The 15,977-nt window shown below is 46.9% G+C and overlaps 1 protein-coding gene across 2 annotated transcripts in view; it reads right to left on the bottom strand.

Annotated features, from left to right (window-relative positions):
• The window catches only part of OXCT1 (3-oxoacid CoA-transferase 1), a 114,201-nt gene that overhangs the window by 67,343 nt on the left and 30,881 nt on the right, over positions 1–15,977 (bottom strand). For both annotated transcript variants that reach the window (XM_083154266.1, XM_083154274.1), the window contains exon 7: positions 7,194–7,254. In XM_083154266.1, coding sequence (XP_083010392.1) covers positions 7,194–7,254 — 61 coding nt within the window. The remainder of the gene's footprint in view (positions 1–7,193; positions 7,255–15,977) is intronic.

The following is a 15,977-nucleotide window of genomic DNA, read 5'->3' as shown; positions in this document are numbered from 1 at the left end:
GTATTTGTTGTGAAATGTCCACTTTCCCCTCGATAAAACCTCATCCATCTGTGCCCCGTTGCTTGGAAAAAGGTCTTGTTATTTTTAGTTTTGTGGGGGTTTTTTTCTTCCGAGCAGATTACAAAGCCTAATATTTCAAACTTTGCACAATATTTCCTAAGCTTCTTTAATCCAATGTTTCTCAGCTGCCTGAATCACATTTAGTCTAAATCATTTTCTAAACTGCTGGGTGCAGGCGTAAATACGGGAGAGGAGATGAAATATGTGCCTTGCTGGTATTTCTCCATTACTTTAATGCTTCAGCTGCTAAAAAGGAGCTAGGAATTTATGGTGCACTTCAGGGTCCAATCTATATCTTCCCCCTCAAGCGAGACATTCTGCTTACGCTAAACATATTTTTATTTATTGGCTCGTCGCTCTTCCAGCACATAACATTCACACGCTAAAAAAAAAATGACGTTCTAAGAGGGCTCTCAAGACAATTTTGGTTTTCTCATTTTCATCTAAAATTGGATTTTATTTACATTTTTTATCGGTGAGCCTATAGAGCTTAAAAAGAATTCCATCGTATTGCAGGGTAATCAGAACTGCCCAATAATACATAAATCTGCCACCTGTCTAATGAAATCGTTCTGCCTATTTCGGTGCCAGCAGTCTTATCATCTTGCATCAAAAATTTTGAATTCTAATTTAATTAGGCGCATACTGTATTTCACTTATAACTTTTTTTTTTTATAGTTTGGATAACTGTATCCAGTGGCAAATGGGTGTGGATTATTAGGACGATATGAAAATGGTGGACACAAGTTTTTCGCGTTTTTTTGGTAGTGACACAGACACCCTATTAGTGTACCGATTCGCTGCTCTTTGGCACACTAATATATTCTTCCTCTATGCCCACTTGGCAGAGGCGTAGGGAGGGCGGAGCCAGTGGAGCACACGCTCCGTGCGCCGCACCCCCCCCCCCCCTCCGCAAATGAGCTGGGAGTAGAGGCGCTCTCCCTGCTGTCCTCTCTCCTCTGCGGCTGCTGCTGCGCCTGTCACACTTGCTGACAGGCAGCAGCGCCTACAGCACTTCCCTCCCGGCTCCTAAACACCATGGTCAGACGCAGAGGGGAGCTGCGGCAGGGACAGAAAAGGGGGTGTGGCTAACGAACAGATGGGCGGAGCTACACGGATGGAGGGGCGGGGCTATAGGGAACAAGACTGGAGGAAAATGAAACCGGAGAGAATCAGCTGCCACCAGCCTGAACTAGGTGAGTAACATGGGAGTGTACTGCAACTGGTGTGGGCATATGTACAGGCAGCGCTACTACTGTCGGCAACTGGTGTGGGCATATGTACAGGCAGCACTACTACTGTCAGCAACTGGTGTCGGCATATGTATAGGTAGCGCTACTACTGTCAGCAACTGGTGTCGGCATATGTACAGGCAGCCACGCTACTACAGTCAGCAACTGGTATGGGCATATGTACAGGCAGCACTACTACTGTCAGCAACTGGTGTCGGCATATGTATAGGTAGCGCTACTACTGTCAGCAACTGGTGTCGGCATATGTACAGGCAGCCACGCTACTACAGTCAGCAACTGGTATGGGCATATGTACAGGCAGTGCTACAACTGCCAGTAACTGGTGTCAGCATACAGTATGTATAGGCAGTGCTAATAGTGTGGGCATATGTACAGGCAGCACTACTACTGTCAGCAACTGGTGTTGGCATATGTATAGGCAGCGCTACTACTGTTGGCAACTGGTGTGGGCATATGTACAGACAGCACTACTACTGTCAGCAACTGGTGTCGGCATATGTATAGGCAGCGCTACTACTGTCGGCAACTGGTGTGGGCATATGTACAGGCAGCACTACTACTGTCAGCAACTGGTGTCGGCATATGTATAGGCAGCGCTACTACCGTCAGCAACTGGTGTCGGCATATGTACAGTCAGCCACGCTACTACCGTCAACAACTGGTGTGGGCATTATGTATAGGCAGCATTACTACTGTCAGCAACTGGTATGGGCATATGTACAGGCAGTGCTACAACCGTCAGCAACTGGTGTCAGCATATGTATAGGCAGCGCTACTAGTGTCAGCAACTGGTGTGGGCATATGTACAGGCAGTGCTACAACCGTCAGCAACTGGTGTCAGCATATGTATAGGCAGCGCTACTAGTGTCAGCAAGTGGTGTCGGCATATGTACAGGCAGTGCTACAACCGTCAGCAACTGGTGTCAGCATATGTATAGGCAGCGCTAATAGTGTTGGCAACTGGTGTGGGCATTAAGTTTAAGCAGTGCTACTACTGTCGGCATTTGGTGTGGGTGTATGTATAGGCAGCACTACTAATACTGTCAGCAACTGGTGTTAGCATATGTATAGGCAGCGTCACACCGTCGGCAACTGGTGTGGGCATTACGTTTAAGCACCACTACTACTGTCGGCAATTGGTGTGGATGTTTATGTATAGGCATCACAACTACTGTTGGCAACTGGTGTGGGCGTTACGTATAAGCAGCGCTACTCCTGTCGGCAACTGGTGTGGGCATTATGTATAGGCAGTGCTACTCCTATGGGCAATTGGTGTGGGCATTATGTATAGGCATATATATATATAGTTTTGGTGGATGGGGGGGCGCAAAATCTGCCCTTGCTCCGGGCACAATGGCACCTAGCTACACCGCTGCCACTTGGATCGTGAAGTAAGAACAAGTCAGTTGAAAAAAAATAAAATCAAGAAAAACCATTGTCATGTTGACCTTTGGCTTGTGTCAATGTAAACCTAGACTACGTCAACCTGTTTCAAGTGTCGACCACTAGTGGTCAAACTATTGACTGTCGACTGGAACAAGTGGCAATATTATACATCATTCTTACAGGGGAAAATGTGTTAATGAAAATGTCATTTCTAAGTACACTCTTCTGGGTTTATTTACCAAGATGGGAGTTCTGTTTCAGATGGGATGAGGCAACGGGCAACCAATCAGAATCTACTACTTATTTATTCAGCTGCTTCTGAAATATAATAGATCGAATCTGATTGGTTGCCCATAGCTGTATCCCATCTTAAATACAACTTGCCTCTTAGTAAATAACCCCCTTTATGTGTATAGGCAGGTTGTGGATGAAGAACTGAAATGGCGCAAACATTTTCCACACCACATTCAAAGTGCGAGGTCATAGTACCGGCCAAACGTAAAGAAAACTGGAGGTGGTTCAAATATTTGAGGGGCTCTTTATTACAGAGTTTTAATTATTTAAAACTCAGTGCGTATGATACATGGCGATCCAGCCAATCGGCTCCCAACTGTCCCGTTTCACACACATGAAGCTGTCCATTTGGTCACACATACACCAAACCTCAATACGTTATGTGGTGAGAGACGCCTTCCACGAGTGACTGATTCAGAATCATTTCCACATGTCAAATGAATCAGTTCAGCCTAGTTATGCGGAATGTTTACTTCATGTGATTTAGATGCATATTCGATCAAAAAGATGCTCATCGCAAGCCAACTTGCATGGTACGTAGCGCACGGAGAAGAGCTGGTTGGTGCAATTGTGGCAAAAAAAAAAAAAGTTTCCTGTATGTAAAGGAGAACAGTCAGGGAGCCGTGGGGCACACAGGAGAGCAAGGCCTGGTACTTGCAGTGCCTATACCAGAAGGTACAGTAAAGATCCTGGAAGCTAGCATTGCCATCTGGAACACTGCTCCTGGCTCTGTTTTATTAACCGGAAGCTTCTGATACAGGAACTTGAGCAGCCAAGTCCACTGTAATGTGTTCTGTCCAGGCTGGAAGACACTGGGGCCCTTATTCAGATCTGATCGCAGTACACATTTGTTCTCAAAATGGGCAAAACCATGTGCACTGCAGGTGGGGCAGATGTAACATGAGCAGAGAGACTTAAATTTGGGTGGGGTGTGTTGAAACAGAAATCTAAATTGCAGTGCACAAATAATGAAGCGAGTATTTACCCTGCACAGAAACAAAATAACTCACACAAATCTAACTCTCTCTATACATATTACATCTGCCCCACCTGCAGTGCACATGGTTTTGCCCATTTTGAGAACAAATTCAAACTGTGATCAGATCTGAATAAGGGCCTGGGTGAGAAGTCTTGATCTCGGCTTTGTGCGTTCCCAACCAGGTTAAAGTTCTGCCATTGGGCACAAGCGACAAGGCTGGAAGTCTCTTTATTCTTTACAAAACATGTCCTTTTACAAGACTTGTGGCCTGAATATATTATAATATACATGTAATGTAGTAGTACTGTGTAGATCACCTAATAGTCTGTGAACAATATTCACAGATGTGTACAGTGCATCTGGAAAGAATTCCCCCCCCCCCCCATTTTGTTATGTTTCAGAAGGGATGGGAACCTTTGACCCAGCTGTTGGTGAACTATACATCCCAGCATGCCCTGCTACAGATTTTGACCATGCTAAAACTGTTGCAGGGCACAGTGGGATGTATAGTTCAACAACAGCTGGAGGCCCGAAGGTTCCCCATCCCTGTGTTACCTCCTTATTCCAAAATGGAATAAATTATTTTTTCCATCAAAATTTAGCTGCAAATATTGGAGTAGATGTATTACAGCTGATGAATTGATAAAGTGGAGATAAAATAGAAGGTGATAACACATCAGCTATGTTTGAAAATTGGCAGTTAGGGGCTGATTGACTTCCACTTTATCTGTTCACGAAGCTCCATCTGTACATCTGCTCCAGTATTTGATCAACAGGATCCAATGCTGAAAACAAATAGTTTGCAGTGATTTTCTAAACTGTACCAATTTATAAGGAAGTAGTTCCCATTAATATATCTTCTCCTTGGCAGACAGAGGATGACCTCCTCGCATCTAGAAAGCTAGCTCATTACAGACAGCAGATGTGACCCACACTGCCTAATACGTGACTGTTCTATCATTTAAGAACACAGAACCTGGGGGAAGAAATGCTGAGATGCAGCGATCAGAACAACCATCAGCTTTCACCTCAGCTACCGCAAGCTGTACACATTTGTCAGAGTGATCTACACTAGAGGCTACCACTGGTGGCCATTCGTGCATTGTAGAACTACAAGTCCCAACATTAACCTGTATATACAAACCACCTCGCAAAGTTAGCAGCCCTTGCATCCAATAGTGTCCATTGTAGCACCCTGCACTTCACATAATCCATGCAATTCCTCTACCCATACCCCCAAACATGCCATGCCCTGAATTCCATCATTCTGGGGGTGTCCCTGGCAATCCCAGGGATGCTGGTCTACACCTAGGCTCCCCCAGACACTGTTTTGTAAGCAGAGCAGCGAGGAGGGAGAATATCACACAACTTTCCCCCTGCGGAACACTGTGGACAGGGACTGAATTTTGTATTTAACTAGCCAATAATTACTTCATTTTTGGGGTCAAAAAGAGCACAATGGTAGAAACTGGGGTACATGGTACTGGACAAGTATTATTTATTACCAGTTTCTTATATAGCGCACACATATTCCGCAGCGCTGTACAGAGAATATTTGACATTCCCATCAGTCCCTGCCCCAGTGGAACTTACAATCTATATTCCCTACCACATGTACATGCACACACAGACATTCTAGGGCAGTGATTTTCAACCTTTTTACCTTGCGGCACACTAAATAAGATTTTAAAATTGCCAAGGCACACCATGAGATCCCCACAAGGCAAAACACATTGGCCCTCACAGGAAAAAAACAAACCTATTGGCCCCATATAAAAAAAACAATCACACTGGTCCCTACAGGTAACAAAACTAAAATACATTGGCCCTTTACATGAAAAGAAGAGACCAGTAAAAAATAGTTGAACTGGTGGTGACTGTAAACTGGTTTGGGCATCTCTAGATCTGGGGGCACACTTAAGAACAGCTCAGGGCACACTAGTGTGCCACGTCACATTGGTTGAAAAACACTGTTCTAGGGGTTATTTGTTGGGAGCCAATTTCCTTACAATATATTTTTTGGGATTGTGGGAGGAAACCTACACAAACATGGGAGAATATGCAAACTCCACACAGAGCCATGATGGGAATTGACCCCATGACCTCATAACCATTACATCGTACGTCCTGTATATTGGGGTGCTTTAGGAGTGGCACAAGTGTTTTCAGGCTTGCAGATTGGAATTGTTATTTTTTTTTACTTTTTCTGAAAGTGGCTTGACATGTCCAAATACACAACCATTTTTATGTACCCCCCAATTTAATTTGAGCACTTATTTTGCTGAAAAACATTTGCTTTCTAGAATTCTAACACTTTTTCAAAAATGTAAGTACCCCAAATCTTTTTATTATGACCACTTCTAGAATTACTGTATATACTTTTTTCCTATATTAGAGTGGCGGTTTTGAGGGTGCACACAGATCTCTCCACTTCCGCCAAAACACTTTTCTCTGGTTTTGTTGCCAAGAATTATGGCACAAATCACATTTTCGCGAATTTAAAATTTGAAATTTCTTTCTTTGCGACAGTTGTGGCTAGTTGGATTCCTCATTAAAGGCCAGATGTACTAAGCTTGAAAAGTGAAAAAATGGAGAGTGATAAACCGCCAGTCAATCAGCTCCTAACTGCCACATCACAGGCTGTGTTTGAAAAAAAATGACAGGTAGGAGTTGTTTATCCCTCTTTAAAACGTTTTAAAGGTTTAGTACATCTCGCCCTAAATCATAAAGCAAATAGGTAACTCTTATAATGGAAATGGTTTGAAACAGAAACTTATTCAGAAATTAAATGTACAAAAAAAAAAAAAAAAGTACAAAAAGACAAAGTTTTTTGAAAAAAAAAAAAAAAAAATGTATTGTCATGAACATGATATGCGTCTAGTTTAAGCTGCTATCGTATATACAGTATATGCTAATTTGCCAATAGTATACCATCACTGGGACATAGAAGGAATGCAGGAGTTGGATTTGTACAGATGAATAGCTGGTTCCCGAGTAGCGGCAGCTATTCCCCAAGGCTACGAGACTTAATGGATTCATAATTTAATAAGAGATTACACATTGCGTTCACAGATGACACTCACACCATCAAAGAAAGCTACGGGGAGCGTGCTTCTGTGCAAAGTGGCAAAATAAAGATATTCTCTCTCCCCCACATGTATTACATACAGCAAATCATTTCATACACAAGCAAGAAGCCAGGAAAGGGGACTGTTACCCACCTCAACGACGGTGACTTTGGCTGCCTTACACATCGGCTGGTTGAAATTTCTTGCTGTTTTTCTGTTGAAAATATAAAGGATTACATGAACTATTACAATATAAAGGGAAACAGCTGCCAAAAAGCAGTAATGTTCTGCTGAAGTCAATGCAAACAATGAACCACTGGTTGAATGGGTTAAAGCAGCGGTCCTCAGGACCCCCACACAGTGCACGTTTTCCATGTTTCCACACAGAATCGTAGGTGAAATAATTAGCTCCACCTGTGATCTTGTAAAATGTGTCCGTGAGTAATAAGTGCACCTGTGCACATGCTGGGTGACCTAGAAAACGTGAACTGTGTGGGGGGTCTTGAGGACTGAGGTTGAGAAGCACTGGGCTAAAGTGTCATGAACATAGTTGGGGTGAGATCTTGATCGGTATTGTTACTGTACCTAAGCGTTCTTCATAAAAGCTATGCAAAAACCCTAAAGTCTTCAGTGTCCGATTCTGAGCAAAAACTGAGATGCACATTAATCTTACAAGGGTTCCTTACACATGCAGCAGGATGTAATACAGTCCAAGTGCAAGGGAGGTGCAGGATGCCGGGCGAACTTGGATAGTTTTCTTTAAAGCGGCAATCATTTACAAGGCCTACTTTTGTCTTGTAAATTATTGCCGCTTTAAATAAAATAAATAAATAAACTCCTGAAGCGTCACACCTCTATTGTACATAAACAATATATCCTTTATCAAATCCAAACAAATTATATTATGGGGGGGGGGGGGGGAATTTATAAAACGTTGGCTTTGCAATGTTGCCATGATCATGGGACTCCAAGCAGCGCGCCTAAATGTTAAACTGGTTCCACTGGCGCCGCACATAAAGTATAACTTATAGGGGGCCTATTTATCAACAAGTATTAAAACTTGTGAATAATAAATGGTGCGTCAGCCAATTCAGCCTTCAACGGTCACGTGTACAGCACCCAATTGTCATTTGTTTAAAAATGATAGTTGAGAGCGGATTGGCGGTGTTGTCGTTGTGAGTCGTTCAGCGCTATTTTTACATGCGATAAATCACATGTAAAAATGGCACTTCAAGTGCCTAATAGGATGAAGGACTACCGGGGAGCTGCCGGGGAAGTTCAAGGGAAATCAGGCCCAACTTGTGCCTCAGACAAATCAGTACTAGTGTCTGCACATGTTACATCTGCCCCACCTGCAGTGCACATGGTTTTCACCCATTAGTGAAAAGCTGATCACACACTACTGTGATGTATCGCAGCAGTGTATGGTCATCCGACCCCCCCTTGAGCCACCCGGGATGGCAGGATGACATAGTCTTTTCAGGAGGGGGTCTGTGTCGGAGGTCGTACCCGTGCACATCCAATTTGACTCGATTTCTCACCCCGATCCGTCAGGATTGTGTCAAATTGGAATATTCTATGGGGGCCTAAAGATTTTGCTTTTGCTGAAAAAGGCCCTACAGTAGGTCCTGATATCTTATTTGGTTTCAGGACGATATCCCCACCTTTTCATGGACAATGCCGGCGCGATGCTGGCGACTTGGCGCTTCTAAATGAATTCTGCCATTGAAAACATAACATGATGTGCGTCAAAAATCAACGCCGGCCGACCAGAGTACAGAACTGGCGGCTGAATTTGCCCGTAGCCCAAACATTTCTACATTTACCGGCAAAAACACTCATTTCCCTAAGCCGAGACCATTAAGTTCCAATGAGAATATATTTCCCGATGTACCAAATACAATATACAAAGCAGCAAGCATGCTCTCATAAAGAGTACCGGATTTAGAACTATTTAAGCTGATCTGTTAAAATTAAGAATGTCGATGTGCCTTTTCCATTTAACAGATGAGCACTTGGATCAAACTGGCTCATAATCCCCAGCTTCCATTTCTTAATATATAATTATTTCTCCATTTAGATTCTCTACACAACAAAAAAGACTGCAGCATCCGTCCGACTAACTGGCAGGAATTAGCAAAACAGGGATTAGCTCCCTGTTATAGTAGAGACTCTTAAAAAATGCTCTGCGTGCTGATGACGAGGTCAGTGTTTGGGAATTTCACGCTTTGCCTGCATGAAAGATCGACATGATTATTTTTCACTTTTTTGGGTGAAAATGTCGACACATGACGATGCTCTGGGCCAGGCATATGTCAAATTTTTGAGGTCAACTTCTTTTCTGTCTATCTAGACACTGTTGACCTATCACCTGGATACCCTAGCACCCTACAACTGCCACAACCCCTGCAGTTTATCTTTACTGCCTTCGGGAGTCACTATACAGGTGCTTCTAGCACACTCTGGTCTTTATCTCCATGCTGTGATACAGACCAGAGTGTGTTAGGAGCACCAGAGCAGCAAGCAACTGCGGGCAGGAAAGAGCAACGGAACGTGTATTGAGAGGTGCAGGCTGATATAGGGGGTATTCAGACCCAGACTCAAAATCCAGGATGTTTTTCGTCCGTATTCAATTTTCCGACTGCAGAGTGTCCGTAAATTGGCGAAATCGGATCCGGATTGACGAAAAATGGCCGTGAATTCCACAATCAGGGGCCGACAAAACAGATCCAACTTGTTTTAAAGTCGGATCTGTTTTGTCGGAACCTGCCTTCAATGTCGTCGATAACAGCAGCATTGAATCGGTGAGTGCCGTTATTTCCACCGGCAAAGGTGGAAATTATGCAAAGGAAAAAACAAAAAAGTGGATTTTGGTCTTACCTGGAAAATCCTTTTTTCTGAATCCATGGTGGACACTGGGGTGTGGGTGGAGCCACCAGCGACAGGCACCAAGGAGATTAAATTTCTTTGGGTGCAGCCCAGGCTCCTCCTCCTCCACGCCCCCCCTAGGCTTCAGTTGTTATAAAGCTAGCCCGGTAGGGACAGAAAGAGAAAGAGTAGAGACCATTCACACCGAAGAGAATTCTTGCGACCAAGAAAAGACAGAAAAAAAACCCTCTCATTGTCAGCTTTGTGCGTGAGGTGGGCGCCCAGTGTCCACCATGGATTCAGAAAAAAGGATTTTCCAGGTAAGACCAAAATCCACTTTTTTCTTTCATACTCATGGTGGACACTGGGACAGTGGGACGTCCCAAAGATGTCCCCTCACGGGGTGGGACGCACCTGAGCTGCACTGAGGACACGACGGCCAAAAGCAGAATCTGCTGTGGCAAACGTGTCAAATTGATAGAACTTTAGAAAAGTGTGAGGCGAGGACCACGTAGCCGCTCGACACAATTGCTCTGCTGATGCCCCCTGACTCGCCGCCCAAGTAGACCCCACTGAGCGAGTAGAGTGGGCCCTAATCGCCACCGGAACAGGTTTATTCGCAATCAAATAAACCTGTTTAATAGTTAGGCGCAGCCAGCGGGCCAGAGTCTGCTTTGAAGCCGGCCAACCACGTTTTGCCGGGTCATACAGCACGAACAGAGCTTCTGATTTGCGTAACTCTCTGGTACGACTGACATAAATCCGGAAAGCTCGAACCACATCTAGCGAGCATAGCTCCAAGGAGTCCTCCGACGGAGAAAAAGCAGGAACAACAATATCCTGGTTTAAATGAAAACGTGTAACTACTTTAGGGAGAAAATCCTTCCGAGTCCTTAGAACAGCCCTATCCCTGTGAAACACCAGGTAGGGTGAAACATGTGACAGTGCGGATAGCTCCGACACACATCGAGCAGAAGCAATTGCCAACAAGAACAAAGTCTTCCAGGATAACCACCGCATGTCTACTGAATCTAAAGGCTCGAACGGTGCACCCTGAAGTGCTGACAAGACCAAAGGTAAATCCCACGGTTGCGTGGGGGCAATAAATGGGGGCTGAACATGTAAAACTCCCTGTAAGAAAGTTTGAACAGCCATTCGTTTGGCCAGGCGCCTCTGGAAGAGTACAGAAAAATCGCCGAAACCTGCACCTTCAGGGATGCCAAACGCAATCCCAATTCCAGGCCCGATTGAAGAAAAGCTAAGACCCTGGAGAGCCGAAATTCCAGAGGCGACCAATTCCTCTGATTGCACCAGGAGTAAAAAACCTTCCACACTCGATGGTAAACACGTGAGGACGAAGGCTTACGTGCGGCCAACATGGTCTGAACCACTCCTGGGGCAAATCCTTTTGCCCTTAAGATCTGCTTTTCAATCGCCACGCCGTCAAAGCCAACATCTGTAGGTCTGGATGTAAGCACGGGCCCTGAGACAACAAGTCCGACCTCCGAGGTAGAGGCCACGGAGGTTCCAGGGATAGCGATAGCAGATCCGTGAACCAGCCCCTTCTCGGCCAGTATGGTGCCAGGAGTATAAATGTTGCTGGTTCCTGTTTGATCCTCCTGATGAGCCGCGGCAGGAGAGCCACTGGTGGGAAGACATATATCAGGGAGAAGGGCCAAGGGGCGGACAGGGCGTCTGTTAACACCGCTCCTGGATCCCTTGAGCGAGCTCCGTACCGAGGTAACTTGTGGTTGTACCTGGACGCCATGAGATCTATCTGGGGAAGGCCCCAGCGATCCACTATCTGATTGAATACGTCCGCGTGAAGACTCCACTCTGCTGAATGTATGTCCTGCCTGCTCAGGAAATCGGCCTCCCAGTTTTCTATTCCGGGAATATGAACTGCCGCGAGTGCCAGAAGATGATCCTCTGCCCAATGAAGTAGAGGGAGTACCTCCCGTATCGCTGCTGCACTCCTGGTCCCGCCCTGGTGATTTATATATGCCACAGCCGTGGCATTGTCCGACTGGACCTTCACCGCTTTGGACTGGACCAAGTGCTCTGCCTCTGCGAGGGCTCGGGAAATGGCCCTTATTTCCAAGATGTTTATGGGAAGCTTTGCTTCCCCCCTTGACCAACGACCCTGAAAAGAGTGTGGTCCCAGGACCGCTCCCCAGCCTCTGAGGCTTGCATCGGTGGTCAGAATTTCCCACTTGTGGGCTGAGAACTGACGACCCTTCCGAAGGTTTTCTGGGCGTAGCCACCAAGAAAGAGAGATCCTTGTCCGAGTGGACAAAGGAAAAGTTTGAGTCTTGAGACCCTCCTGTGAGCGGTTCCATCTTCGAAGCAGTTCCAGCTGCAACTGCCTTGAGTGCTCCACCATTTCGAAGCAGGATACCAGCTTCCCCAGAATCTTCATACTGTGGTGCACTGACACTCTGTGAAGCTTCAGAAATGCTTTCAACATTACATGAAGAGAAGCGATCTTTTCCTCTGGTAGATAGACTCGCTCGGCTACTGTGTCTATCCGAGCTACCAGATGGATCATGTTCTGGACCGGGGTCACGCTGGACTTTTTCCAATTGATGAGCCACCCGTGTGACTCCAGGAAGTTTACTGTGATCTGAAGGTGAGTCAGGAGCACTTCCTGAGATTGTGCTATGATCAGTAGGTCGTCCAGATAAGGAAGGATTCGAATCCCCTGGGACCTCAGGGCCCCTGCCATCACGGCCATGATCTTTGTAAAGACCCTTGGTGCCGTGGAAAGGCCGAACGGCAACGCCCTGAACTGATAATGGCAGTTCTGGACTGCAAATTGCAGAAAACACTGGGATTCCTCCCTTATCGGGACATGCAGATATGCATACCTGATGTCTAGGGATGTCATGAAGTCTCCCGGCTCCAAAGCCTGGAGGATTGACCTCAGGGACTCCATCCTGAACCTGGGCACCTTTATGGATTTGTTGAGGCGTTTCAGATTGAGGATGGGCCGGTAGGAACCGTCCGGTTTCCCCACCAGGAAGAGATTTGAGTAAAACCCTTTTCCCTGTTGGCTGGAGGGTACCGGCACTATAACATTCCTGTCCAGAAGGGACTGGATGGAATCGGAGAGAGCCTGTGCTCTGTCCTGGTCCTGTGGCAGGCCTGTTTTGAAAAAACGAGCTGGGGGTCGCCCCCGGAACGGTAGTGAATACCCCTGCAAAATTATGGCATTGACCCATCTGTCTGATGAGGTCTTCTGCCATATGGTGGAGAAATGCAGGAGGCGACCGCCCACCCGGAGATCCTGGTGGGCCGCCCCACCCTCATGCCGCAGGCTTTTCAGTCTGCTTGGGAGTCTGACGGCGTCCTGTCCAGGAGTGCCTTCCCTTGGTACTGGGGACTCTCTTCTGCTGGGACGGTCTGGCCGAAGGCTGACCTCTAACCCTCCCCTGGGGTCGAAAGGAGCGAAAACTTACTGCCCTGCCTTTTGGAGGTGCAGACGGGAGGAAAGCTGTTTTCGAAGTGGCCACTGTGGTCACTATCTTGTCCAGCTCCGGTCCGAACAACACGCTCCCTGAAAACGGTAAGGCCTCTAAGGCTCTCTTAGAATCCGCATCAGCATTCCACGTACGCAGCCAGAGGGCCCTGCGAGCTGCCACTGAGGAAGCCGAGATCCTTGAGGAGAGTGAGACTGCGTCCACTGCTGACTCCTCCAGATAAGTAGCCGCCTCTCTGATCAGGTCCACTGAGGACAGTAGTTCAGACCGGCGTGTACCCGAAATTATGGCCTCCTGTAATTCATCAGCCCAGGAGGCTATGGTCCTAGATACCCAAGCTGAGGCCATTGCCGGGCGTGCAGAGACCCCCGCATTTATGAAAATCCCCTTTAAGCAATTTTCCAATTTTCTATCAGTGGGGTCCTTCAAGGAAGCCACCGTAGGGATAGGTAACGTGGTGGTCTTTACTAACCTAGCCACATGGGCATCCACCTGGGGGGCCGATTCCCACTTGCTGCGGTCAGCCGCATTAAAGGGGAAAAAAGATAGAAGGCGCTTAGAAACTAAAAACTTTTTGTTTGGATGAGCCCAGGCCTCCGACAAAACCCCATCCAAATCAGTACTGGAAGGGAATGTTGCTATCTCCTTTTTCTTCTTTTTGAAGATAGGAGCATCTGATGATGCAGGCTGATCCTCCTGTACCTTAAGAGAGGAGCGGACCGCCTTAACAAGGGCATCTACCCGTGACTGAGTCATACGATCCTCCTTAGAGGAGTCTGGCTCCTCCTCACCATCATCATCATCGTCGGTGCCAACCGCACCTTCCTCATCCGTATCTTCCCCGTCAGAGTCATGAGAAACGGGCAAAGCCCTGCGTCTACCCGGAGCCTTCAGAATAGACTGAAGGGAGTTAGACACCTGTACTAGCCCCTGTACGGAAGAAGATAAACCCTGAACCCAGGTAGGTTCTGGGGCAGGTACTGAGGACACAGCCTGTGGTGTGGCTACCTCAGAAACAGACTTGTGCGGCCTGACTGCAGCTAACTGCGTGGCTAAGTCTCTCATTGCTGTGGAGAGAGTTACTGCCCAAGCTGGCTCAGTGGACTCCTGCATAGGATGACTGACAGGCAAGGGTGCATTTACAGAGCAACAGTCACACAAGCCGGGGTCTGTCTGCCTCTCTGAGGAGAAATTCTCCTTACAATTGCCACATGTGTATGCATGCAGATTAGGAGCAGTACCCTTATTTTGCTGTGGGCTTCCCCTTTTGTGACATATTATAAGTCACAAGCCTCAACACAAGTCTGACAACGATAAGCTGTCTTAAAAAAACAGACAAACTGACACCTTAAGCCCTAACAAACAAGCTAGGGTTAAGCAAAAAAACAAGCACACAAATTTACGCTGTATCAGTGCTAAATATAGCTTGATATCAGCGCTAGGGGAAAGATAAAGAAACCTGGTCCCTGGTATCGCGGAGCAGGAGTCTGGGTGCACTTCTCCGTCTCAGCGCTGTGCCTGTAATGGCGCGCAGACGCTGCGAAGGTGGGGAGAAGCAGAGCTGAGCGCGGGAAGCGTGATTGACAGCTCTGTACTACGGAGGCGGAAGCTGGGGACCTATCCGCCTCCCCCTGGAACCCCAGTGCTTTACGCCTTCCAAGATGGCGCTCCCCATACAGCAAACCTGGTGGTCTAGCGGCCCACGGAAATGACCGGGTGCCTGCTGCCAGGACCGGCCGGGGGATGCACCCTTCCCCCGGCGGTATCGCCGCACGGCGTCCCGCTCAGCTGAGACGGGACCCGCTTACCTTCTGACTGGACGCGGCGCCCTCAGTGTGCTGTGAGGTGTCCGGTGTGTCAGGTCATAAGACTAGCGCGCCGGACCCAGCCAGGCAGGAGCAGCTGCTAAATGGCGCTGTCTCCTGTGCAAAAACAAAGTAAAAAACAAAAAATTAAAAATAAGGGCACGGAGCCCTCTCCTTAGTAACCTGTGCCTAACGGCACCAAGGAACAACTGAAGCCTAGGGGGGCGTGGAGGAGGAGGAGCCTGGGCTGCACCCAAAGAAATTTAATCTCCTTGGTGCCTGTCGCTGGTGGCTCCACCCACACCCCACTGTCCCAGTGTCCACCATGAGTATGAAAGAAAAATAATATTCTGGGCTGATCCTTTCTGAATAAAACAAGAAATAATAAAAACATTGTTGGTCGAGAGTGCGCGATTGCTACATAGCCAGCTCACCTGTGGAGAATTATCGTAACACATGTTTACTTTGCGGCAGATTATTGGCAGACAACATGTCCAAATAAGCAAATTAAGAATATAATACTATTGCGAGCCCAAGTGGAGAATGTTGTGCTAGCGGCATCTGTCAAGAGGCTAAGCCAGGCTGCGTTTCCCTGGCAACTACAATATGCGGAGTGATCCGAACTTCCACAAGACAGTTGGGGAGAAATAAGAAAATGCGCCCGGCTGACAGACGTGAAGCGCAGATCTGCAAATAGCCGAATCATTGTATGCGTTTGGATCCAAACTGCAGCAAGGCTTTAAACAGGTGGCACTGTAGCCAATAAAGAACTTCCTGCAAATATG

Source organism: Crinia signifera, chromosome 1, assembly GCF_055691185.1.
Source record: "Crinia signifera chromosome 1, ASM5569118v1, whole genome shotgun sequence".
NCBI classification, from domain to species: Eukaryota; Metazoa; Chordata; class Amphibia; order Anura; family Myobatrachidae; genus Crinia; species Crinia signifera.
The sequence above is the reverse complement of the archived record's forward strand: the minus strand, read 5'-3'. Positions and strand labels throughout refer to the sequence as shown.